Genomic DNA, 26578 nt, shown 5'->3' with positions numbered 1-26578 from the left:
TACATTTTCCAGTATCTTACCAATGAATTGAAGTCTGCATTCTGCTTTGCCTACAAGTGAGTCTATGTCACCATTTCATTTCATCCAGATATTTGTATGAGTTGACCAATTAAAACTGTGATTATTTGATAATGTAGTCATACAATACTGTCTTTTATTTGTTTTGTGATGTGCTCCAATTTACATTTCTGAAAACTTAAACTCAGTTGCCTATCTTTGGACCAATTTGAAATGTTATGATCTGACTCAAATTTGTGCAGATTTTTTTCAGGCAATAATTCATTATAGACAACTCTATCATCCAGGAAAAGTATGAGGCTCCTTATAATATCGTCTTCCAGAACATTAAGGTACAACATTAATATAATGGTATAAATTGCTATAAATGTATAAATAAGTTTATAAGTGTGTAAAATACATTGAACTATTTGTTACAAAAAAACATTGTACTGGTATACTCAGCAAGATGTTAAATCAGCAGATAGCTACATTTTATGTTCAACATTTTGTGTACAGCATATATGCTGGAAAGGATTTATACCCAAATTAAAGAAATCTGAAGAAATGGTAGGGTGTCTCTGGAAAAAAAATCCATAAAAACTCATACAGTCCAATTTGCTATTATGTCACTGTTACTGAAATATAATACAAAGTAACTGAATTCGATGAACATTCTCAGAGTGCAATATGCCTCAGAGTGAATGCACAGTAATGTCAACATTATTTTTCAAGGCTATGTTTGTGAAAATGGATGAAAGCAAACCACACATTTTGTTCTCAATCTGCGGAAGCATTATGCACTGTGAAACACTGTACTGCTGTTCTACATAAAAGCTGTCTCATTGCCAACATCTTTCCCCTGCTGGCTGTTCTACACTTCTCATCACTGATTCAACATGTTGTAAGATATTTTATGCTGTATGACACCACAGTCCAATCTGGTTAGGATAGCATAAAAATAATATATGAATTTCAGTATTGAAACTGGAACAGCAGAACAGCTCTCATCACACTGGATATCAAATCGAGGTTGGATTACAGCCATGGGTACATCATTTCATGCTACTCAACTGTATGACATATGTCAGAGTTCATCAACTGTAGTGGCTGGCGACTGGTGGCTGGCGACTGGTGGCATAGCGATCTCTTGGCATCCAGTGAACAGACGTTCTACACAGGTGACAGATTTGAAGAAAATGCTGGATACGGCAACAGTGGAACACTCTCTGTATCGAGGTAGCTCAGTACAGCTCAGGTGATGTGTAGTCTTGCATTATCTTGTTAAAAGATAACATCATGGAGCCCTTGAGAATAGGGCACAGCGATAGGCCTTAACAAAACACAAATGCAATGGCTGCTGTCCAAATTACTGGCTATGTGAACCAGAGGTTGTGACATGTATCCAGTTGCACCCCATACCATAACATCACATGCTGGACCCGCATGAGAATGACAGGTACAATGTGGCCAGGTCTGTTGGCATCAGAGCCTCCACACACGAGTACATCAATTGTGACGATGTTGCAGAACCGAGACTCATCTGATACGATGACACAGTGCCATTCCTGTGTCTGGCATTGTTGTCAGTTGCACCGCTGTCAGTTCACCTCTCTCTAGAGCTGCATTAAGGGCTAGACAGTCTGTGCTGCTCCAGATGCCATCACATTGTCTGTGTGGATACTTGTCTCACTGTATACAAGCCCACTTCCTGACTAAATGTACACAACTTCACTGCAGGATCACGTACGCATGAGTGAACACTTGTCTGCCCTCTCAGGTGCTAGTTGGGTGGCACTACTGAGGCCCTGCAAGGCATTTAGCATGGTCCTCCTGAACCTACCAATTCTATGTTCGCACAAAATGAGATTCTGAGCAATGCAAGCAGCAATATAGTGAAACAATAAACCAGAGCCTCAGCAGACCATGAGCCTGCCACTGCCAAATCTGGAATGCTGATAAACATTTCTCCTTCTTCCATTATGCTTAACACGGACTTCGTGTAAACAACCGACACTGAAATAGAATTTCTGAATGAGAAACCTGCTCCATAAGCTTTTTCTTGCATACAGAATATGCATGGGAGTGCTGAAAAGTAATGCCTCTGAATTTTTTATTCTGTTCTCAATATCGGTCGAGGTATGACACGTCACGCATATTACTTGGTCAACTTTCCCACTTCACTGACTCGTGGCACACCCCCCTCCCGCAAACAGATGGAGTCGCAATAGGCAGCCCACTCTGACCAGAGATTGTGAATATGTTTACGGTGCACTTCGAGGAAGAGGCGCTGATGTCATCCAAATGGAAATCCATCTTCTTCTTCTTCTTCTTCTTCTTCTTCTGTTATGTGGATAACACACTTGTCATCTGGCCTCATGGAAGAGACAAACTTCTTGACTTCTTTGTACATCTGAACTCCACACGCCACAAAATCAAATTCACTATGGAGACCAAAGAAGAAGGAAGACTACCATTCCTGCACATCATAGTCAGGAGAATAATGGACAGCACCCTGTGCCACAGCGTGTATCTGACTCTATAAAACACATAAACTCAGTTCTCCCTATGGCACTGTGAATAATTTCAATAACAAAAAGTGAGATGAATGTTGCAGCGTACATTTAATTTCCACTTTGGCTTTGCATTCAAGATCAGTCTTACCTGAGAGTGCAACATTACATCTTTGGTTAATTTAATTATATGTTCATTAGATTTTGGTTATAAGGCACGTTTTGCTGCCTAATGTTTCATCTCCAAATACTGGAAACAATCCATGGAGGAAGAGGAGTATGTAAGACATTGGTGGACCAGGTTGGAAGAATCTGAGAATTTCAATACTCTGTAGAAGACCTCAATCATTTGAAAATAACTTTCAGACCTTGTGGCTATTCTAACAGATGTACATAAGGCACTACATTCTAAAATATTTGCATCTTTCACTGAAAAACAAGCAACTAGAGGAAAAGTTCTCTTGCCATTTGTAAAAACAGTCACAGATCGCGACCTCCAAGTGCTATGAAGAGAAGGTATTGACGCAGTGCTTAAACCAAACTGAAGACCACAACAGCAGCCATACTCAAGTAAATTGCTATGCAGTAGTTTCAGTGAATTTGACAATGATGTGGCTGCTTTCATGGTGGCCCAGTCATATTGTGGGGTAGGGAATGCCAGTGACAGGGCTGGAATTGTAGGTGACAGATGGATTTTTGGCAAAGCCTTGTATCAATACCTCCTTAAATATTGAGCTGAAAAACTGTAAAAAACATTCATACAGCAAAATCACACAAAAAAATTTCCTATTTCTGCAGGTATTGTGCCTTCTGTTTCTTTTTCATTACAAAAACATATTGATTCAAGTTTATAAAGTCACAACTATGTCACTGTGATTTGTGTAACACACATTCTGGAACATGTTCCAGGAATGTCATGAAACAGACAGCTTTAAATACTTACTCTAACTCATCTTTCAAGACTTGCATGCCAACAACAACACCATCTATCCAATCTGTTTTTATTTCACTTTCATGTAAAGATTTCTCCACAAAGGATATCGTCTGCCATGTAGGCAGTGCAAGAGGAAATTCCACACTCACATTTGGGTAATCAAGTGGATTCTGTGTCTTGTCAGAACCAAGTACAATCAACCCAATTTCATCTTTACCACTGGTAAATATCTGGAAACATATTAAATGGTAAAAATAAGTTTTGTTTATAACAAGTTGTATACCAATAAAAACATCACACACAGATATTCTTTATAAAATTATTTAATTGGATAGATAAAAAATCTACTCACCAAGCAGTGGCAGAACACACACATAAAAGACTGTTGTGATAGGCAAGCGTTTGGAGCCAGTGACTCCTTCTTCAGGCTGAAGGGTTGCAGGGGAAGCAAGAAGGGTGAAGGAAAAGGACTGGAGAGGTCTAAGAAAAGGGGTAGATTTTGAGAAAGTTACCCACAACCGTGGGTCATGGGTGACTTACCGTACAGGATGAGAAGGAAAGACTAATTGTTGGGGACTGCATCCGGCAAGATTCGGAAACCTGAGAGCTTAAAGGTGGAAGACAGGGTAATATGCAAGACAGAGATTACTACTAAAACTGTACATGAGTTAATAAGAGTGAGAAGCTAAGAGTATTGTATGCAACAGCTGTGGGAGGGGGCAGTGAAAATAGACGGAAAAGACAATGAAAGATGTAGAAAGCTAAATCGGAGTGAAGCAAAGAGTAATTACAGTGAAGAAAAGCTGAGACAGGAGAAATTAACGTAAATTAAGGCAAGGTGGGTGGTGAGAACCATGGACACGTTGTAGTGCTAGTTCCCACCTGCGGAGTTCTGAGAAACTGGTGTCTGGCGGAAGAATCCAGGTGGCATGTGTGGTGAAACAAGTGCCGAGGTCACGTATGCCATGTTGTAGAGCATGCTCTGCAACAGGATTTGGCGAGTTTCCAGTATATACACTATGCCTGTGCCCATTTATCCTAACTGATAATTTGGTGGTAGTCATGCAGATGTAGAAAGCTGAACAGTGTTTACATAATAGCTGGTATATGACATGTGTCGTTTCTATTTTTCGCCTGATCCGCAGTTCTGGGTGACTTTCTCAAAATCTACACCTTTTCCTGGAACTCTCCAGGCCTTTTCCTTTACCCTTCTTCCTTCCCCTTCAACACTTCTGTCTGGAGGAGCCACAGGCTCCGAAAGCTTGCCAATCACAACAGTCTTTTATGTGTATGTTCTGCTGCCGCTTGGTGAGTAGATTTTTTATCTATTCAATTAAATAATTTTATCAATAATTTATTGTTTATGTTGTTATAGTTACTCTTTATAACCTACTTAAAATACATCACGTACCCTCCTCTCCACAATTCTTCGAACACATAGTTTTGCCTTTTGTAAAAAATCACTGCATTTCTGTATAACATACTTGGAGTCAAAGTGTCCAACATCTATTACAATTATAAACAGAAGAAAGAAAGTCATTGTATTTATTGGCAGTATTACGCAATCAAATATTTTGAAAGAGTTCCAGTGGTATAAATTTACAATATCTTACAAATAAATATATACGTTTATTCTTTAAATCAATTCTTAGCAATAACATAATAGTATAAATTGCAGAATCAATATAGCCAATTTTAATGTAATGACTGCAATACAAATACAAAATAACAGCGGTAAGTTATAACAAATGAGAGAGAGAGAGAGAGAGAGAGAGAGAGAGGCATTTAGACAATGTTTCATTACAGTGTGAAACTTATTAGAATTAAAATGAAGACATAGTGAATTATTACATTCCAAAAATAATAATTATTGTGTTCTTTCACCCCAAAATAATACTTTCATTAGCTAATATACACTTTTAATTTCAGAAATTTTTACAACAGCTCTGGACTTCACTGCCTCGATGAATTTATTACATGTGTCAATGAATGAGGGTTGATAACACTGCTCTAGTCATTCAATTGTTCATCATGTGATATTCGCAATGTTCTTAATAACTTCTTATGTAAAGTTCCATCATCAAAAAGATAATCTACGTAAGTTTTAAAAGTCGCGAATCTTTAAACAACAACTTGAAAATGGGTATATCAGTATTTTGTATACTTTCTAGCATTGCTAGATTTACTTTTAAATTTTAAAGTATATGAGCAGATTGAGCGACTTTCCATCCAGAAAATTTGCTGTTGGCAAGGCCTCACTACAAAGATAAATGGTCTTTCCGGAGTCAAATGCAAAAAAAATTCATAAATACCAGCATTGTAAGTGATACAAACAGGTATTAAGCAACGGGCATAAATATCGTTCTGCTTGACGAGAAAAAAAAGTAGGTAGATGAAAGAGTAAATTGGGTGCAAGGATTGAACATAAACTCACCCAAATTGCAAAGGTTTTTAAAAAAAAAAAAAAAAAAAAAAAAAAAAAAAAAAAAAAAAAAAAAAAAAAAAAAAAAAAAAAAAAAAAAACAAGAGGGTCACTGCTCAAGAATTGAGAACTGCCCCCCCCCCCCTTTCTTTTACAGGCCTGCTTTCACTTTTCAGATGAGACCATGTCCCGCATATGTGAAGAAAATAGCCAATATGTAAAGAGAATTACAGATAAAAAGTTTTCTAGAATGAGATTTTCACTCTGCAGCATAGTGTGCACTGATATGAAACTCCCTGGCAGATTAAAACTGTGTGCTGGACCAAGACTCAAACTTGGTGATCGTAACCCCAGACCTGTGTTGCCGTTTTGGGAGGTAGATCTCGTATCTGTAAAGAGGAGATGACAGTTAGGGAACAATGGGCGAGCAGCTGCCATCAATTTTTGATGGTGCAGAACCCACAATAGTGGAACTGCTGCCTAGTCCAAAGGCACCTGTTACCAGTCTTACCCCACAATAGTGTATCGAATCCAGACGTAATGTCGAAGCTGATAAAAAGTCATATGAGAGATTCCTGTAATCTAGGTGTGACTGCACCAATGCTGCATACAGCCATATCAAAGTAGAGTGGACCACACCGCGGTCGGTGTCGCTGAGGCATAGAAGAGCATTCAGGTGCGACCTACATGTCTGCTTTAGTTGACAAAGATGGGGAAGCCATGTCATCTAGTCATCAAAGACCGGTCCTAAAAAACACAATGACAGAAATGCATAACGTAGGTCATGGCAGCCAAAAAATGGATGCTATGAGTGAAAGCCCAGGATTGTGCTTGGTGTATTGCTCCCTGCATTCTGCCTCCAGCAATAGCCGTCGCGGACGAACAAAAAAGATGGGGACACCATATGTCATGCAGCTGCCGCCAGATCATTGATAGCCACAAAAAGGAGAGCGACACTCAAAACAGAACCTTGTGCAAGCCCATTCTCCTGCAGGGGGGGATGCTACAGGAGGCACCAACCTGTACCCAAAAAGTGTGACATGGAAGAAAGTTCTGGATAAAAATCAGGAGTGGGCCATGGAGGCCCCACTCCTTTAAGGTGGCAAGGACGTTATGGCACCATGTGGTATCATAAGATATATATGCAGATCAATGAAAACTGCAACAAGGAACTGATGCTGAGCAAAAGCTGTTCAGATAGCACACTTCAAGTGGACTAAATTATCTTCAGTAGAGCGCCCTTGGCGAAAAGCACCCTGGATCGAAGCCAAAGATCCGGGGATTCAAGGACACAATACAGCCTTCGACTAACCATATGTTCAAGTAACTTGCAGGACACTGAGTAAACAATCTGGACGACAGCTGTCCGTTTGAAGAGGCAATTTATCTGATTTCAAAATTGGAATAACGGCATTTTCTCGCTACTGGGAAGAGAATTCTGCATTGCACCAGGGATGGTTAAAGAAAGGCCAGGTACATTGACAGAAAAATTTGCAACACCAAAAAATAATTAATGTAGAGTAATGAAATACCAGGAATATATTTGTTGAGACAACGTATGTAAAGTGATTAATGTTGCAAGATCAGAGATCAATGTGAGTGTGAGATAAGCCACTGCAAATGTAAATGTAAATGCTGGTACGCTGTTGTACACGTGTCATGTGTCAGTTTGTGGGATGGAGTTCCATGCCTGTTGCACTTGGTTGGCCAATATAAGGACAGTTAATGATGTTTGTGGATGGGTTGAAGCTGTCATCAGATGATGTCCAATATGTGCTCGATTGGAGGTAGAGCTGGTTATCGAGCAAGCCAAGGCAATATGTTGACACACTATAGCATGTTGGCTTACAACAGCAGTATGTGAGCAAGTGTTATCCTGTAGGAAAACACCTCCTGGAATGCTGTTTGTGAATGGCAGCACAACAGGTCAAATAACCAGACGGACATACAAATTTGCAGTCAGCGTTCGTGGGATTCAGACAGACAGTTTTGTCAGTGGAAAAGCGAAAGCCATTGTCGATGCTCCAGGAGTAAGACAATCAAGACATTGCTGAAGATGCCACTAAGTGAGACAGGTTCATAGAGAACTGCAATAGATGGCAAAATCATCAAAAAAAAGGGAGCCGGAGATGCCCAGTGGGAGACAGGCCATTATAGGGTTAATGGCGATAGCAAAGAGAATGACACTCAGAATGGAACCCTGAGACACACCATTTTCCTGGATAAAGGTGTCCGACAAGGCAGACCCTCCATGCACCTCGAAAACTCGGTCTTTTAAAAATGTCTGAAGGAAACAGGGTAGGTGGCCACGGAAGCCCCACATGTGAAGAGTATGGAGGGTACTAGCTCTCTAGCAGGTGTCATAGGCCTTCTCCAAATCGAAAAACACAGCAACAGTCTGGGATTTCTGCAGAAAACCATTCTTGACATGGGTGGGCAAAATAATGAGACGGTCAACTGCAGAATGCCGTGTTGAAAGCCACACTGTGCATCCATCAAAAATTGTGAGACTCGAGCCACCATATCATCCGGGCATGAATCATATGTCCCATCACCTTGCGAACACACTGGTAAGAGAGATGGAGTGGTAGCTAGAAGGAAGAGTGTGTGTGTGTGTGTGTGTGTGTGTGTGTGTGTGTGTGTGTGTGTGTGTGTTTTTGTGTGTGTGTGTGTGTGTGTGTGTGGGTGTGGGTGTCAGAGAGAGAGAGAGAGAGAGAGAGAGAGAGAGAGAGAGAGAGAAAGAGAGAGAGAGAGAGAGAGCTAATTTTGGCAAGAGCTGGATTTCCATCAATAAACTGAGTTGAAGTCTGCTGTTGTGGTCTTCATCCAACTACTGCTTTGGTGCATCTCACCAGCCTATTCCAGCCTTTGTAAGCCTCTTCATCTCTGCATAGTATTTCAACCTAAATCCATTTAGAATGGTGAACCACCATTCAGAGAATAACTTTTTAACAACACAGTTTGACTTCTGTAAAGGCTTCTATACTGAGAATCCAACATAATATCTCACAAATTCATTTCCAGTAGAATTAAATAGTGGAAATTATCCCCTCTGTCGTCTTGCCAAAGCCTTTGACTGTTTAGATTAAAAAATTCTGTGAGGGGGAGCTAAAATAGTATGGCATTAAAAGTCCTCCCCTTGCATGGATTGAGTTGTACTTTAACTACAGAAAATGGAAGGTCACATTAACAAATGATAAGACAGGAATAAGATTAAACTCAAAAAGGGAGAACATAAAATATGGTGTGGCACACAGTGTTTGCTGCCAAGTCCACAAAAATGATTTACTTGGGGCACTGGAGGGCTTTGGAAAAACTCTAATGTTTTGCAGTGTCACAAACTTATTGATGCAAGATCTAAACTCATCCATACCAGAAACATCCAGGAGAATAACAGAACAGGCTTGTACTGATCCACAGGTACCAGCTTAATGCCTAAAAACTTGTATTGTGCAGTTCTAAAGAAATAAAAGTGACTTACAGATACGAATATCAAAAGCAGGGATAAATGGGCAGTTAGGCTCCCGTGTTCTAAGTTCCTGGGTATGCAGATACCACTCACGTGTGAGACCAGCATGTGAGTCAGCTAACCGAGAAGCTCAGTTCCGCCCATTTTGTGCTTAGAAATCTCTTACTGTATCAAACTGGACAAAGGATTGCTAACACACTTTCACTCAGTTTACTCATATGGCATAATCTTCTGAGGTACTTCAGCTAAGCGGAAAAAAATATTTATTCTACATGTTGAAAAAGCTTCTTCAGGGACCCATGGATTCTCACACTTACATGCCTATAGAAGTTATATTCCCTAATGGTATTTGTGATTAATAACAAGAGTTAGTTTAAGATGAACTCAGCAATTCAGAACTGCAATACTAGAAGCAAAAATAATTTCCATATATAAAAACCTGAAATCAGGGTTGCCACAAGTTTCTCCAAGTGAAATTCCCTGATATTTCTCTGATTCCACAGACACGTTTTAGAATTTTTCCCCGACAAATTTTGAGGTCTCAAGGGGAGGTAAAGACATAAGTCGACAAAAGAATGTAAGGGCTTTGTATTTCTCCCCCATTTTGTTTTAGGGCGCAAAAACACCTAGGGTCATATGTGTCCATGCCAAAACTGTGAAACACAAAGATGAAGAGAGGAGTTAAAAATGACTACATGTCAACGTTTAATGACAGAAGAGAGGACAGCTACAAACAGGGACGTGGAGAAAGGTCTATGAAGTACGCAATAGGGAAATGGAGGCCCAGAACTAAAAATTAAATGGCCTTCACCATATTGCTACAACTGATAAAAAGTAAAACACAGTCGACAGCCCACGCATTGTTCACTAAAACGGACAATAACTCAGATGGCAAACCCAAACGGGAATGTAAATGGTAAAAAAAACAAGGGCATCCCCTCAGGAAACGGCAGACAGTTAAAAGTTGGGTGCAATGTGCACAAAGTAGTAGGGGAGCACCACTTAACAAATGGTGATGACTAAAAAGGCAGTGCCCAATATGCAACCTAGTTAAAATGACCTCCTCGCCACAGGAGGACTGAGAGGTGGTTGTCCAAGCCACTGGGAGAGGCTTAATAACCCAGAGCTTATTCCTATGAATGGAGGACCAGTGGCGATGCCAAAGTGACATCACCTCCTGACAGAAAGCAACAAGAGATCATCAGAGGGAATGCAAGAATTATTGGGCTGAAGTACGAGGAATGCAGCTTTGGCAGCAGTATCAGCAACCTCTTGGACCGATATGACCTGGAACCCACATAAACATCACAGTGGCTCCATAAAAAGTGAGCAAGTGGAAGCTTTCCTGGAACCGGTGCACTAAGGGATGGACAGTCTACAGTGCACAGAGGCTTTGAAGGGTGCCAAGAGAGTCTGAGCAGTGACACAGTTGAAAAGAGTATGTCACCAGATGTACTCCATGATCTGATACAGGGTGAAGAGCTCTGCTGTAAATACTGAGCAATGTGCTGGAAGTCAGTACCAAAAAATGTTGGTTGACGTTGAAGGCACACCCGACACCATGGTCAGTCCAAGAGCCACCAGTGTACACAAAGATACTATTGCAAAATTCCATGCATAGGTCATGAAACTGAAGGCAATAGACTGAGCCTGGTGCAGTGCCTTTAGAAAGTGAATGAAGGTCAAGGTGAAGATGGGCTGCCGCACAAAGCCAAGATTGTGAAGGGTTCACACCCATCGAAAAAGCTGCAGGGAGCATGAAGTGGGAGGACCAAGATAGTTTTGTATAAAGCAGGAGCCTCAGGAATTTTGTAGTGTCAATGAATGGAAGAGCAACAGGCCCAAGATGTAAAAATGGTGGGAGAAACCAGCTGTGCTGCCAGAAATTCATACAAATGTTTTTGTCAGTAGAAAAACGAAAGATACTGTCGATGCTGCGTGAGTAAAGACGACCGAGACATTGCTGAAGACACCACTCAATGAGACAGGTTCATGGAGAACAGCAGTAGATAGCAAAATTGTCAACAAAAAGAGAGCTGGAGATGCCCGGCAGGAGACAGGCCATTGTAGGGATAATGGCGACAGCAAAGACGACGACACTCAGGACAGAACCCTGAGGTACACCATTTTCCTGGATAAAAGTGTCCGAGGAGGCAGACCCCATACGTACTTCGAAAACTCGTCTTTTAAAAATTCCTCAAGGAGGTGGGGCAGTTGGCCCCATGTGTAGAGAGTACAAATGATACTAGTCCTCCAACAAATGTTGTAGGCTTTCTCCAAATTGAAAAACACAGCCAGTCTGGGACTCCCACAGAAAACCATTCATGACATGGGTAAACAAAGTGGGTGATAGCCAGAAGGAAGTTGTTTGTCCTTACCAGGCTTAGGTGTGGGTATGACAGTGGCTTCACGACAGTGGCAGGAAAACATGCCCTCTGCCCAGGTCCGGTTGTCCGTATTAAGCAAAAAGTGCTTGCCCTCAAGAGAAATGTGCTGCAACATTTGAAAGTTAACAGTGTCTGGTCCAGGGCAGAGGATTGAGATGAAGTGAGAGCGTGACCTAGCTTCCTCATAGTGAAGGCAGCACAGTAACACTCACGATTCTAAGAAATCCAGCCCTTGCCGAAATTAGCTCTCTCTCTCTCTCTCTCTCTCTCTCTCTCTCTCTCTCTCTCTCTGACACCCACACACACACACACACAAAAACACACACACACACACACACACACACACACACACACACACACTCTCTTCCTTCTAGCTACCACTCCATCTCTCTTACCAGTGTGTTCGTAAGGTGATGGGACATATGATTCATGCCCAGATGATATGGTGGCTCGAGTCTCACAATTTTTGATGGATGCACAGTGTGGCTTTCAACACGGCATTCTGCAGTTGACTGTCTCATTATTTTGCCCACCCATGTCAAGAATGGTTTTCTGCAGAAATCCCAGACTGTTGCCGTGTTTTTCGATTTGGAGAAGGCCTATGACACCTGCTAGAGAGCTAGTACCCTCCATACTCTTCACATGTGGGGCTTCCGTGGCCACCTACCCTGTTTCCTTCAGACATTTTTAAAAGACCGAGTTTTCGAGGTGCATGGAGGGTCTGCCTTGTCGGACACCTTTATCCAGGAAAATGGTGTGTCTCAGGGTTCCATTCTGAGTGTCATTCTCTTTGCTATCGCCATTAACCCTATAATGGCCTGTCTCCCACTGGGCATCTCCGGCTCCCTTTTTTTGACGATTTTGCCTTCTATTGCAGTTCTCTATGAACCTGTCTCACTTAGTGGCATCTTCAGCAATGTCTTGATTGTCTTTACTCCTGGAGCATCGACAATGGCTTTCGCTTTTCCACTGACAAAACTGTCTGTCTGAATCCCACGAATGCTGACTGCAAATTTGTATGTCCGTCTGGTTATTTGACCTGTTGTGCTGCCATTCACAAACAGCATTCCAGGAGGTGTTTTCCTACAGGATAACACTTGCTCACATACTGCTGTTGTAAGCCAACATGCTATAGTGTGTCAACATATTGCCTTGGCTTGCTCGATAACCAGCTCTACCTCCAATCGAGCACATATTGGACATCATCTGATGACAGCTTCAACCCATCCACAAACATCATTAACTGTCCTTATATTGGCCAACCAAGTGCAACAGGCATGGAACTCCATCCCACAAACTGACACATGACACGTGTACAACAGCGTACCAGCATTTACATTTACATTTGCAGTGGCTTATCTCACACTCACATTGATCTCTGATCTTGCAACATTAATCACTTTACATACGTTGTCTCAACAAATATATTCCTGGTATTTCATTACTCTACATTAATTATTTTTTGGTGTTGCAAATTTTTCTGTCAATGTACCTGGCCTTTCTTTAACCATCCCTGGTGCAATGCAGAATTCTCTTCCCAGTAGCGAGAAAATGCCGTTATTCCAATTTTGAAATCAGATAAATTGCCTCTTCAAACGGACAGCTGTCGTCCAGATTGTTTACTCAGTGTCCTGCAAGTTACTTGAACATATGGTTAGTCGAAGGCTGTATTGTGTCCTTGAATCCCCGGATCTTTGGCTTCGATCCAGGGTGCTTTTCGCCAAGGGCGCTCTACTGAAGATAATTTAGTCCACTTGAAGTGTGCTATCTGAACAGCTTTTGCTCAACATCAATTCCTTGTTGCAGTTTTCATTGATCTGCGTATATATCTTATGATACCACATGGTGCCATAACGTCCTTGCCACCTTAAAGGAGTGGGGCCTCCATGGCCCACTCCTGATTTTTATCCAGAACTTTCTTCCATGTCACACTTTTTGGGTACAGGTTGGTGCCTCCTGTAGCATCCTCCCCTGCAGGAGAAGGGGCTTGCACAAGGTTCTGTTTTGAGTGTCGCTCTCCTTTTTGTGGCTATCAGTGATCTGGCGGCAGCTGCATGACATATGGTGTCCCCATCTTTTTTGTTCGTCCGCGACGGCTATTGCTGGAGGCAGAATGCAGGGAGCAATACACCAAGCACAATCCTGGGCTTTCACTCATAGCATCCATTTTTTGGCTGCCATGACCTACATTATGCATTTCTGTCATTGTGTTTTTTAGGACCGGTCTTTGATGCCTAGTTGACATGGCTTCCCCGTCTTTGTCAACTAAAGCAGACATGTAGGTCGCACCTGAATGCTCTTCTATGCCTCAGCGACACCGACCGCGGTGTGGTCCACTCTACTTTGATATGGCTGTATGCAGCATTGGTGCAGTCACACCTAGAGTACAGGAATCTCTCATATGACTTTTTATCAGCTTCGACATTACGTCTGGATTCGATACACTATTGTGGGGTAAGACTGGTAACAGGTGCCTTTTTACTAGGCAGCAGTTCCACTATTGTGGGTTCTGCACCATCAAAAATTGATGGCAGCTGCTCGCCCATTGTACACTAACTGTCATCTCCTCTTTCCAGATACGAGATCTACCTCCCAAAACGGCAACACAGGTCTGGGGTTACGATCACCAAGTTTGAGTCTTGGTCCAGCACACAGTTTTAATCTGCCAGGAAGTTTCATATCAGTGCACACTACGCTGCAGAGTGAAAATCTCATTCTAGAAAACTTTTTATCTGTAATTCTCTTTACATATTGGCTATTTTCTTCACATATGGGGGACATGATCTCAACTGAAAAGTGAACACCCAATTTACTCTTTCATCTACCTAGTTTTCTTCTCGTCAAGCAGAACGATATTTATGCCCGTTGCTTAATACCTGTTTGTATCACTTACAATGCTGGTATTTATGTATTTTTTAGCATTTGACTCCGGAAAGACCATTTTTCTTCGTAGTGAGGTCTTGCCAACAGCAAATTTTCTGGATGGAAAGTCGCTCAATCTGCTCATATACTTTAAAATTTAAAAGTAAATCTAGCAATGCTAGAATCTACAAAATACTGATATACCCATTTTCAAGTTGTTGTTTAAAGATTTGTGAGTTTTAAAACTTACGTAGATTATCTTTTTGATTATAGAACTTTACATAAGAAGTTATTAAGAACATTGCGAATATCACATGACGAACAATTGAATGACTGAAGCAGTGTTATCAACCCTCATTCATTGACACATGTAATAAATTCGTCGAAGCAGTGAAGTTCAGAGCTGTTGTAAAAATTTCTGAAATTAAAAGTATATATTACCTAATGAAAGTATTATTTTGGGGTGAAAGAACACAATAATTATTATTTTTGGAATGTAATAATTCACTATGGCTTCATTTTAATTCTAATAAGTTTCACACTGTAATGAAACATTGTCTAAATGCCTCTCTCTCTCTCTCTCTCTCTCTCTCTCTCTCTCTCTCTCATTTGTTATAACTTACCGCTGTTATTTTGTATTTGTATTGCAGTCATTACATTAAAATTGGCTATATTGATTCTGCAATTTATACTATTATGTTATTGCTAAGAACTGATTTAAAGAATAAATGTATATATTTATTTGTAAGATATTGTAAAATTATACCACTGGAACTCTTTCAAAATATTTGATTGCTTAATACTGCCAATAAATACAATGACTTTCTTTCTTCTGTTTATAATTGTAATAGATGTTGGACACTTTGACTCCAAGTATGTTATACAGAAACGCAGTGATTTTTTACAAAAGGCAAAACTATGTGTTCGAAGAATTGTGGAGAGGAGGGTACGTGATGTATTTTAAGTAGGTTATAAAGAGTAACTATAACAACATAAACAATAAATTATTGATAAAATTATTTAATTGAATAGATAAAAAATCTACTCACCAAGCGGCAGCAGAACATACACATAAAAGACTGTTGTGATTGGCAAGCTTTCGGAGCCTGTGGCTCCTCCAGACAGAAGTGTTGAAGGGGAAGGAAGAAGGGTAAAGGAAAAGGCCTGGAGAGTTCCAGGAAAAGGTGTAGATTTTGAGAAAGTCACCCAGAACTGCGGATCAGGCGAAAAATAGAAACGACACATGTCATATACCAGCTATTATGTAAACACTGTTCAGCTTTCTACATCTGCATGACTACCACCAAATTATCAGTTAGGATAAATGGGCACAGGCATAGTGTATATACTGGAAACTCGCAATATCCTGTTGCAGAGCATGCTCTACAACATGGCATACGTGACCTCGGCACTTGTCTCACCACACATGAAACCTGGATTCTTCCGCCAGACACCAGTTTCTCAGAACTCCGCAGGTGGGAACTAGCACTACAACGTGTCCATGTTTCTCACCACCCACCTTGCCTTAATTTACGTTAATTTCTCCTGTCTCAGCTTTTCTTCACTGTAATTACTCTTTGCTTCACTCCGTTTTAGCTTTCTACATCTTTCATTGTCTTTTCCATCTATTTTCACTGCCCCCTCCCACAGCTGTTGCATACAATACTCTTAGCTTCTCACTCTTATTAACTCATGTACAGTTTTAGTAGTAATCTCTGTCTTGCATATTACCCTGTCTTCCACCTTTAAGCTCTCAGGTTTCCGAATCTTGCCGGATGCAGTCCCCAACAATTAGTCTTTCCTTCTCATCCTGTACGGTAAGTCACCCATGACCCACGGTTGTGGGTAACTTTCTCAAAATCTACCCCTTTTCTTAGACCTCTCCAGTCCTTTTCCTTCACCCTTCTTGCTTTCCCTGCAACCCTTCAGCCTGAAGAAGGAGTCACTGGCTCCAAACGCTTGCCTATCACAACAGTCTTTTATGTGTGTGTTCTGCCACTGCTTGGTGAGTAGATTTTTTATCTATCCAATTAAATAATTTTATAAAGAGTATCTGTGTGTGATGTTTTTATTGGTATACAACTTGTTATAAACAAAACTTATTTTTACCATTTAATATGTTTCCAGATATTTACCAGTGGTAAAGATGAAATTGGGTTGATTGTACTTGGTTCTGACAAGACACAGAATCCACTTGATTACCCAAATGTGAGTGTGGAATTTCCTCTTGCACTGCCTACATGGCAGATGATATCCTTTGTGGAGAAATCTTTACATGAAAGTGAAATAAAAGCAGATTGGATAGATGGTGTTGTTGTTGGCATGCAAGTCTTGAAAGATGAGCTAGAGTAAGTATTTAAAGCTGTCTGTTTCTTGACATTCCTGGAACATGTTCCAGAATGTGTGTTACACAAATCACAGTGACATAGTTGTGACTTTATAAACTTGAATCAATATGTTTTTGTAATGAAAAAGAAACAGAAGGCACAATACCTGCAGAAATAGGAAATTATCCACATAACAGAAGAAGAAGAAGAAGAAGAAGAAGATGGATTTCCATTTAGATGACATCAGGGCCTCTTCCTCGAAGTGCACCGTAGACATATTCACAATCTCTGGTCAGAGTGGGCTGCCTATTGTGACTCCATCTGTTTGCGGGAGGGGGATGTGCCACGAGTCAGTGAAGTGGGAAAGTTGACCAAGTAATATGCGTGAAGTGTCATACCTTGACCGATATTGAGAACAGAATAAAAAATTCAGAGGCATTACTTTTCAGCACTCCCATGCATATTCTGTATGCAAGAAAAGCTTATGGAGCAGGTTTCTCATTCAGAAATTCTATTTCAGTGTTGGTTGTTTACACGAAGACCGTGTTAAGCATAATGGAAGAAGGAGAAATGTTTATAAGCATTCCAGATTTGGCAGTGGCAGGCTCATGGTCTGCTGGGGCTCTGGTTTATTGTTTCACTATATTGCTGCTTGCATTGCTCAGAATCTCATTTTGTGCGAACATAGAATTGGTAGGTTCAGGAGGACCATGCTAAATGCCTTGCAGGGCCTCAGTAGTGCCACCCAACTAGCACCTGAGAGGGCAGACAAGTGTTCACTCATGCGTACGTGATCCTGCAGTGAAGTTGTGTACATTTAGTCAGGAAGTGGGCTTGTATACAGTGAGACAAGTATCCACACAGACAATGTGATGGCATCTGGAGCAGCATAGACTGTCAAGCCCTTAATGCAGCTCTAGAGAGAGGTGAACCGACAGCAGTGCAACTGACAACAATGCCAGACACAGGAATGGCACTGTGTCATCGTATCAGATGAGTCTCGGTTCTGCAACATCGTCACAATTGATGTACTCGTGTGTGGAGGCTCTGATGCCAACAGACCTGGCCAGATTGTACCTGTCATTCACATGCGGGTCCAGCATGTGATGTGATGGTATGGGGTGCAACTGGATACATGTCACAACCTCTGGTTCACATAGCCAGTAATTTGGACAGCAGCCATTGCATTTGTGTTTTGTTAAGGCCTATCGCTGTGCCCTATTCTCAAGGGCTCCGTGATGTTATCTTTTAACAAGATAATGCAAGACTACACATCACCTGAGCTGTACTGAGCTACCTCGATACAGAGAGTGTTCCACTGTTGCCGTATCCAGCATTTTCTTCAAATCTGTCACCTGTGTAGAACGTCTGTTCACTGGATGCCAAGAGATGGCTATGCCACCAGTCGCCAGCCACCAGTCGCCAGCCACTACAGTTGATGAACTCTGACATATGACATACAGTTGAGTAGCATGAAATGATGTACCCATGGCTGTAATCCAACCTCGATTTGATATCCAGTGTGATGAGAGCTGTTCTGCTGTTCCAGTTTCAATACTGAAATTCATATATTATTTTTATGCTATCCTAACCAGATTGGACTGTGGTGTCATACAGCATAAAATATCTTACAACATGTTGAATCAGTGATGAGAAGTGTAGAACAGCCAGCAGGGGAAAGATGTTGGCAATGAGACAGCTTTTATGTAGAACAGCAGTACAGTGTTTCACAGTGCATAATGCTTCCGCAGATTGAGAACAAAATGTGTGGTTTGCTTTCATCCATTTTCACAAACATAGCCTTGAAAAATAATGTTGACATTACTGTGCATTTCACTCTGAGGCATATTGCACTCTGAGAATGTTCATCGAATTCAGTTACTTTGTATTATATTTCAGTAACAGTGACATAATAGCAAATTGGACTGTATGAGTTTTTATGGATTTTTTTTCCAGAAACACCTTACCATTTCTTCAGATTTCTTTAATTTGGGTATAAATCCTTTCCAGCATATATGCTGTACACAAAATGTTGAACATAAAATGTAGCTATCTGCTGATTTAACATCTTGCTGAGTATACCAGTACAATGTTTTGTTGTAACAAGTAGTTCAATGTATTTTACACACTTATAAAATTATTTATACAGTTATAGCAATTTATACCATTATATTAATGTTGTACCTTAATGTTCTGGAAGACGATATTATAAGGAGCCTCATACTTTTCCTGGATGATAGAGTTGTCTATAATGAATTATTGCCTGAAAAAAATCTGCACAAATTTGAGTCAGATCATAACATTTCAAATTGGTCCAAAGATAGGCAACTGAGTTTAAGTTTTCAGAAATGTAAATTGGAGCACATCACAAAACAAATAAAAGACAGTATTGTATGACTACATTATCAAATAATCACAGTTTTAATTGGTCAACTCATACAAATATCTGGATGAAACGAAATGGTGACATAGACTCACTTGTAGGCAAAGCAGAATGCAGACTTCAATTCATTGGTAAGATACTGGAAAATGTAATCAGTCTATAGAGGACATTGCTTACAAAATACTTGTGTGGCCCATTCTAGAATATTGCTTAAGTATGACCCATAACAAATAAGGCTAATGGCAGACATTGAATGTATACAAAATAGTGTAGCATGATTGATCATAGATTTATTTGATGCATGGGAGAGCATCAAGAAGCTACTAAAAATTGGAAATGCCAGACAAGTGAAGATAGACGCCAAATATATGACAAAACCCAACTTATGAAATTTCAGGAACCTGTATTAAGTGAGGTATTTAGGGATTATACAATAACCGCATATGTATCACTCCTATAGGGACCATGAAGGCAAGATTAATTACAGCATGCACAGAACCATTTAAAGAATCATTCTTCCCACACTCCACATGAGCATTGAATGGGGAAAAACCATAATGTGTGGTACAACAATGTACTTTGTCGTACAACCCACAGTGGTTTATACAGTGTGCATGGAGACATGGAATCAGTTGACAGTAGCTGGGTAATGGTTCATATTGATTCCCATTTCCCTGTTGCAGTAGGTGATCTCATGCCTCTAATTATTTTTTCATTGCTATCTTAACTTGCATTCTTCAATTCAGTTTATTAACCCTTCTTATCTCTTTGTATTAGGGCAAAAGTACAGTTAACTTTTAAGGAATTTGTATTTTCAATTTATCAACTGGAGGTTTGTTTCATATGCAGCAGCAATGTTACAAATTATTTGTTTCAGTTTCTTTAGAGTAATTTGCTGTTTCACAGGTGCCTTGAAGAAAATAAAAGATCTCGAAAGTGTCTTAATGACAACCGATGGCCTCATGTTGACAAGACAGCTGGTTGCCTTGCAGAGGGCAGGGCTTGACGGTCTGAACATCAGCTTAGACACCCTGCAGTCCCAACGCTACAACCAGATCACGAGGAGGAAAGGCTGGGAGCGTGTCATGGCTGGCATAGATCTAGCCTTGCAACTTGAATACGACCCTGTGAAGGTATTACTAGTGCAGCTGTCATCGCATGCAGACTTTCATAAGCAAAAGATATAAATCTGTTGTTAAGAATATCAATACAAGAATCACCATTTTAAAGCAGTACGCCCTCACCCTCGCCCCCATCACCGCTCCCACCCTCACCCCTGTCTCCACACTGCAGCTGTAAGTGAAGGAAGGTATATTAAGACAGAAGAAGTAAATTTTAGCTGACGATGCTAACAGTTTCATAGTTTATACAACATAAAAAAGTATGCCTTGCAAGTTTACCAATTAAATATCTTATATTTTCCTCCCAAGAGAGTCTTATGAGACTCAAGATCTTTACAGTTTCTCTTTTTTTCTTTTGTGTCTTTAGTTTAAAATAAGTTTCCTCTATTGTGGTGTTGTTTTGAAAAAATACTCGATTGTTTGGAAAAATTATTCTTAATTCTGTAGTCACACTTTTGTTGTGTCTAAGTACTACTGGTTTCAGTAGCAAGTACCAGCATCAGTTCATCTTATTATCAAAAATTTCTTTGCAGAATAAAAGCTGACCACTGTGGCCAAGCGGTTCTAGGCACTTCAGTCCGGAACCGTGCTGCTGCTACGGTCGCGGGTTCGAATCCTGTCTCAGGCTGGGATGTCCTTAGGTTAGTTAGGTTTAAGTAGTTCTAAGTCTGGGGGACTGATGAACTCAGACGTTAAGTCCCATACTGCTTAGAGCCATTTGAACCATTTTGCAAAATAAAAAGCTTCTGTACAACTGCAAACTAGACATACCATTTTCAGGGTGCAGTTCACATCTATTGAAAGCACAACAGTGACCTTTACTTTTAGTAGATAAGACACCTACAGGGGTAAGTGACTTGATGACTGCACACAAGAAGTTGTCATTTATTCCATATGTAGCTACCATGCAGACTCATATTTTGTATTAGTTTGTCCTTACTCTTCCAAAAGGTTAAACCTTGTCTCTGCAGCCACAGCTTTCTCTCTTCAGCAGTTGTCTTCATCTCCATGTGTGAAGAAAATCCCATTCATTGATCATATTGTTTAAGTAGGATGTTCTCAGTCATCCCCTTGTTTTCTTACCTACGATCTTGCCTTCAGAAATGTTTTTTAAAAGATTATCGTCTCCAGTTAAGTGTCCAGTGTATTTTGCTTTGCCCTGGCCTATAACTTTCAGTGGTTCTTTCTTGTCTCCTATTTCCTTTAACTTTTCTGTCAATGCAGCTAGTTCTTGTACTTCTCCTCCAGAACCACATTTCAGCAGGTTTGAGGCGAGCTTTCTTTGGCTTTTCTAATGTACAGATTTTGCATCTGTGTGTCAGAACACTCCACACAAAAGTATTTACAAATATTTTCTTAATGTGGAAGCTGATATGTTTATTCAGTTGCAGCTTCTTCTTATTTTGGAAGGAACTCTTCACCTGTGCTTTTCTTTTCTTGAATGCCTTGAAATATTGATTGTTTTCTTGCAAAATGCTACTGAGATAGTGAATTTCAGTCCCTTTCATGAGTTGCTCATTGCCTGTTCTTGTGTCAGTCCTACCTCCACCTCCTTTCTTGTCTGTAGCCATAACTTTTGTCTTCTTTGTATTCATTTTTAGCTTTAGTTTTACCACTTCTTGATTTAAGGCCTGAAACATTTTATTTAGTTCCTACTCTGATTTACTATTGCGATGTTGTCAATCTGCAGTGTATATGCATGCAATTAAGTTTCCATATCGACATCATACTCCAAAAACCACTTAACTGTGTGTGGCAGGGGGTACGTCTCATGCCACCAACTGATCCCCTCCGCCTTGTTCCACTTGTGAACAGTGCTTGGGAAGAATGACTGTCAGTACGCTTCTGTATTAGCTCTTAACTTCTCAAATTTTCTTCTCGTGATCATTTCGTGAATTGTATATGAGAGAAACTATTATGTTGTCAGACTCTTCTCGGAAACTACTCTCTCGAAATTTGGGTAGTAAATCTTTCCGTGATGCACAACTGCTCTCTTATGGCATCTACCACTAGAGTTGCTGAGCATATCTGTAATGATGTCACAGCGAATAAATGATCCTGTGACAAAACACTCCGCACTTCATTGTATCTTCTTTCTCTCTTCTGTCAGTCCTACTGGGTAAGGACACAGAGGTAATTTACATTCACTTAAGATTCTTCCTGTGAATCTTAGTCTGGCATCTGCTTTTCTATTGCTGTTTTATGTGGTCATTCCTCTTTAAGGTTGCTCTGGATAGTTACTTCTAGATATTTTATGGTAGATTCTGTTTCCAGCAATTTGTCATTAATAGTGTAGTTGTACAGTATTGACAGTATTGGATTTCTTTTCCTGTGTGTGTGTGTGTGTGTGTGTGTGTGTGTGTGTGTGTGATATGTTACATTTATTTATGTGCAGGGTCAACTGCCAGAGCCTGCATCATTCACCAATCCTCTGCAGGTCATTGTGCAAATTGATACTGTCTTCTGTTGTTGCTACTTTCTGATGGACAAGTGTAGTACCTGTGAACAATATTAAGGAGCCTCTGACACTTTCTACTGGATCATTTATATACATTGTAAATGTAATGGTCCTATCGCATTTCCTTGGAGTATTCCAGAAATTACCTTTTGATTCTTGTCATCTTTTCTTTGTTGTTGTTATTACTTCCTTGATGAACATATTAAGGAAGTAAGGTGATAGAAGGCACCCGTCTCTCACTGCCCTTCTGGTTTTCCTTCTTTCATATCCGGTTCAGTACTCTGACTTTTGTATATACTCAAAATTAATCATCTGCCCTTCCACTTTGGACATTACTTTAAGGAATGATGATATAATGGTAATCTGTTTATTAAACAATATTTTAACGATACACTATGCTTTCTGATCATATAGTGGCTTGATGATGGAATTTGATACTGAAATTAGTAATCATTAGACAAAATAAAAGTGAAGCTATAATAAAAGAAAGTAATATTTTGGATCATGTCAGTTGTTGTTCCAAACAACAGCACGTCAGGAATAGGTTCAAATGGCTCTGAGCACTATGCGACTTAACTTCTGAGGTCATCAGTCGCCTAGAACTTAGAACTAATTAAACCTAACTAACCTAAGGACATCACACACATCCATGCCTGAGGCAGGATTCGAACCTGTGAACGTAGCGGTCATTCGGTTCCAGACTGTAGCGCCTAGAACCGCACGGCCACTCCGGCTGTCCAGGAATAGGTACTAAATTATTTGTCCGCTGATGACCTCACAGCTTAGAACACTAAAACACAAATGTTAATTGTTTGTTATGTGCCCTGGTAGAGTTTACAACTGTTTACAGTTCACGATTGGCTGTTGGAGATTGGGCGTTAATCACATAGTGTATTTAGTGCACAGTGCAGAAAAAGGCAGAGTCCAGAAAAGTAAACAAATGTAAAGGCAAAAGTTTCATGACAGGATGTTGTGTCACCATACTTGGAAGACAATTATAGCCAAAGACAGAAATTTAAAAGAAACTGGCTCATTTGAGCTGCGGAGACCTAGTCGAGGATTCTCAGTAGATAATTGTTAGCACAGTAGAATTTACAAAGAGACAATGTCAGTTCGTGTGAGGGAATGCTGATTGGTAAGTACCTATCACCTTTCTCATAAAACTCACAATTTGAAGAATACACATCAAGGAAAAGGTTGAAGTCCAAGAGTGTCAAATATAGACAATAATATGGATCATCCAACAGTTTTGCAAAATCCCCAGTTGTACTTACTTTACTTACTTACTTACTTACTTACTAACTTACTCAGATTTGCTGTGTACCATACAAGGAACTGGTTTCCACTAGTTCACTCGATCAGCTGCCAAGTTCTCACCTTCCTCCAAGTTTGTGTCCATGTATTGAAGATTCATTGCAAAAGTTCCAAGTGTTAAAAGGTCTTCCTGTACATCTGTATCTGTCCATTGATTTCCACAACAGTGTTGATTTTGGGATTCTTCCACCTTACATGTGTAGAACATAACCTGCAATCTTCAGTCTTCTTTCAACAATAATTTTGTGCAGGCTGTCTAGACGTCGTATTCTCAGCACTTCATCGTTTGTAACTTGGTTGGGTTAACATCTTCAGAATTCATCTCTAGCATTGTTGGTGAAAAATATGGAGACTGTGTGCTGATTTTACTGACATTTCCCAAGTCTCACACATATAAACGATAAAGGAGTACAGTCAAAGATTTGTTGACATATTACAGACCTAATTGCCATATGGACTGATTTTCCAGTTCTGCTGGTGATTTCTGCATCTGTGACCTCATTATTACATATAAAGCTACCGAGATATGGAAATCTGTCAACATCTTGTAGTATCTTCTATTGCACTGTAATCAGGGAAGAGACGAGTAATTTCCACTTACTTTGCACATTCTGTTTGCCTTATCTCTATTAATTTTCAGCCCTACACAATAGGGCATTTAATGAGAAAGCAGATAAAAATTAACTTGATGCCTTCCAAGGAGACGGTCTCTACTAAGTCTCTACTCCTTCAAGTCTGACTATGTAAGTGTAGACCAGACATGGTTTAAATTCAGAGAAATAGTATCGACATCAATTAAGAGATATATACCAAATAAATTGGAAGGATACCAAATAAATTAAAAGGGTGGTGCACAAAATATGTCAAAACTCAGCTGCAGAAGCAATGAAAAAAAGCATGTCAAAGTTTAAAAGAATGCAAAATCTCCAAGATTAGCGATGTTTTACTGAAGCTCGAAACTTAGGGTGGGTTTCAGTGCAAGATGTGTTTAATAGTTCCCATAGTGAAACATCGTTTTGAAATCTGGAAGAAAATCCAAAGAGGTTCTGGTTGCATGTGTAGTACACCAATGGCAAGACACAACCAATACCTTCACTGCGCAATAGCTGTGGTAATGTTACTGATGACAGTGCTACTAAAGCAGGGTTACTAAACACGGATTTCTGAAATTTCTTCACCAAAGACAACAAAGTAAATATTGCAGTATTCAAATCAAGAACAACTGCAACTGTGAGTAACTTAGTAGTAGCTCTCCTCAGTGTCATAAAGCAGTTATGTTTCTTTCAGAGAATGCTGATACAATAGCTCCATTAGAAATCATATATAGCCACTCATTTGATAAAGATCCATACTTAGAGACTGAAAAGTTGCTCAGGTCACACCAATGCTCAAGAAAGAAAAGAGGAGTAATCTACTAAATAACAGACTCATATCACTAATGTTGATTTGCATTAGGATTTTGGAACATATATTGTGTTTGAATATTATGAATTATCTCAAAGATAATGATTCATTGATAAATAGCCAAGATAGATTCAGAAATATCGACCTTTTAAAACACAGCTAGCTCTTTAGTCACACAAAGTAATAAGTGCTGTCGACTGAGGATCTCAAATTGATTCCATATTTGTAGATTTCCAGAAGACTTTTTGAAACAGTTCCTCACAAGCATTTTCTAATCATATTGTGTGCCTAGGGAGTATTGTCTCAGTTGTGCAACTGGATGTGTGGTTTCCTGTCAGAAAAATTGATGGAAAATCATCAAGTAAAACAGAAGTGATATCTGACATTCCTCAAGGAAGTGTTACAGACCACCTGCTGTTGCCGATCTACATTAACAATTTAAGAGAGAATCTGAGCAGTCCTCTTAGATGATGCTATCATTTACAGTCTTGCAAATCATTTACTGTCTTGTAAAGTGATCAGATGATCAAAATGAACTGCAAAATGATTTAGGCTATCTATCCATATGATGCAAAAAGTGGTAACTGACCTTAAATAATAAAAATTGTTATGTCATCCGCTTGAGTAGTAAAAGGCATCTACTAAATTTTGGTTACATGATAATTCACGCAGATCTAAAGGCTGTGAAGTCTACTGAATACTTAGGAATTACATTTACAAATAACTTAAATTGGAATGCTCACATAGATAATGCGGTGGGAAAGCAAACAAAAGACTGTGATTTAATAGTAAAACATTTAGAAGATTATGATTACTAAAGAGACTATCTACAACTATACTTGTCTGTCCTCTTTTGGAGTATTCTGCATGGTGTGGGATCCTTACCAGATAGGACTGACAGAGGACATCATTTAAAAGTTCAAAGAAGGGCAGCTCATTTTGTTTTATTGGGAAACAGGAAAGTGCATGCCACAGATATCGCATGTG

The 26578-nt window shown here is 39.9% G+C and overlaps 1 protein-coding gene and 1 pseudogene across 1 annotated transcript in view; one reads left to right on the top strand and one right to left on the bottom strand.

The window, feature by feature from the left end:
• LOC124722811 overlaps positions 1–14663 on the bottom strand; it is a 57376-nt pseudogene extending 42713 nt beyond the window's left edge.
• Positions 14664–15401: 738 nt separating this feature from the next.
• Positions 15402–26578, top strand: part of LOC124722810 (molybdenum cofactor biosynthesis protein 1-like) — a 43462-nt gene continuing 32285 nt past the window's right edge. Inside the window, exons 1-4 of the mRNA XM_047247939.1 lie at positions 15402–15530; positions 16712–16932; positions 18868–18904; positions 20218–20427. Coding sequence (XP_047103895.1) covers positions 15402–15530; positions 16712–16932; positions 18868–18904; positions 20218–20427 — 597 coding nt within the window. The remainder of the gene's footprint in view (positions 15531–16711; positions 16933–18867; positions 18905–20217; positions 20428–26578) is intronic.

Source organism: Schistocerca piceifrons, chromosome X, assembly GCF_021461385.2.
Source record: "Schistocerca piceifrons isolate TAMUIC-IGC-003096 chromosome X, iqSchPice1.1, whole genome shotgun sequence".
Taxonomy (NCBI): Eukaryota; Metazoa; Arthropoda; class Insecta; order Orthoptera; family Acrididae; genus Schistocerca; species Schistocerca piceifrons.
The sequence above is the reverse complement of the archived record's forward strand: the minus strand, read 5'-3'. Positions and strand labels throughout refer to the sequence as shown.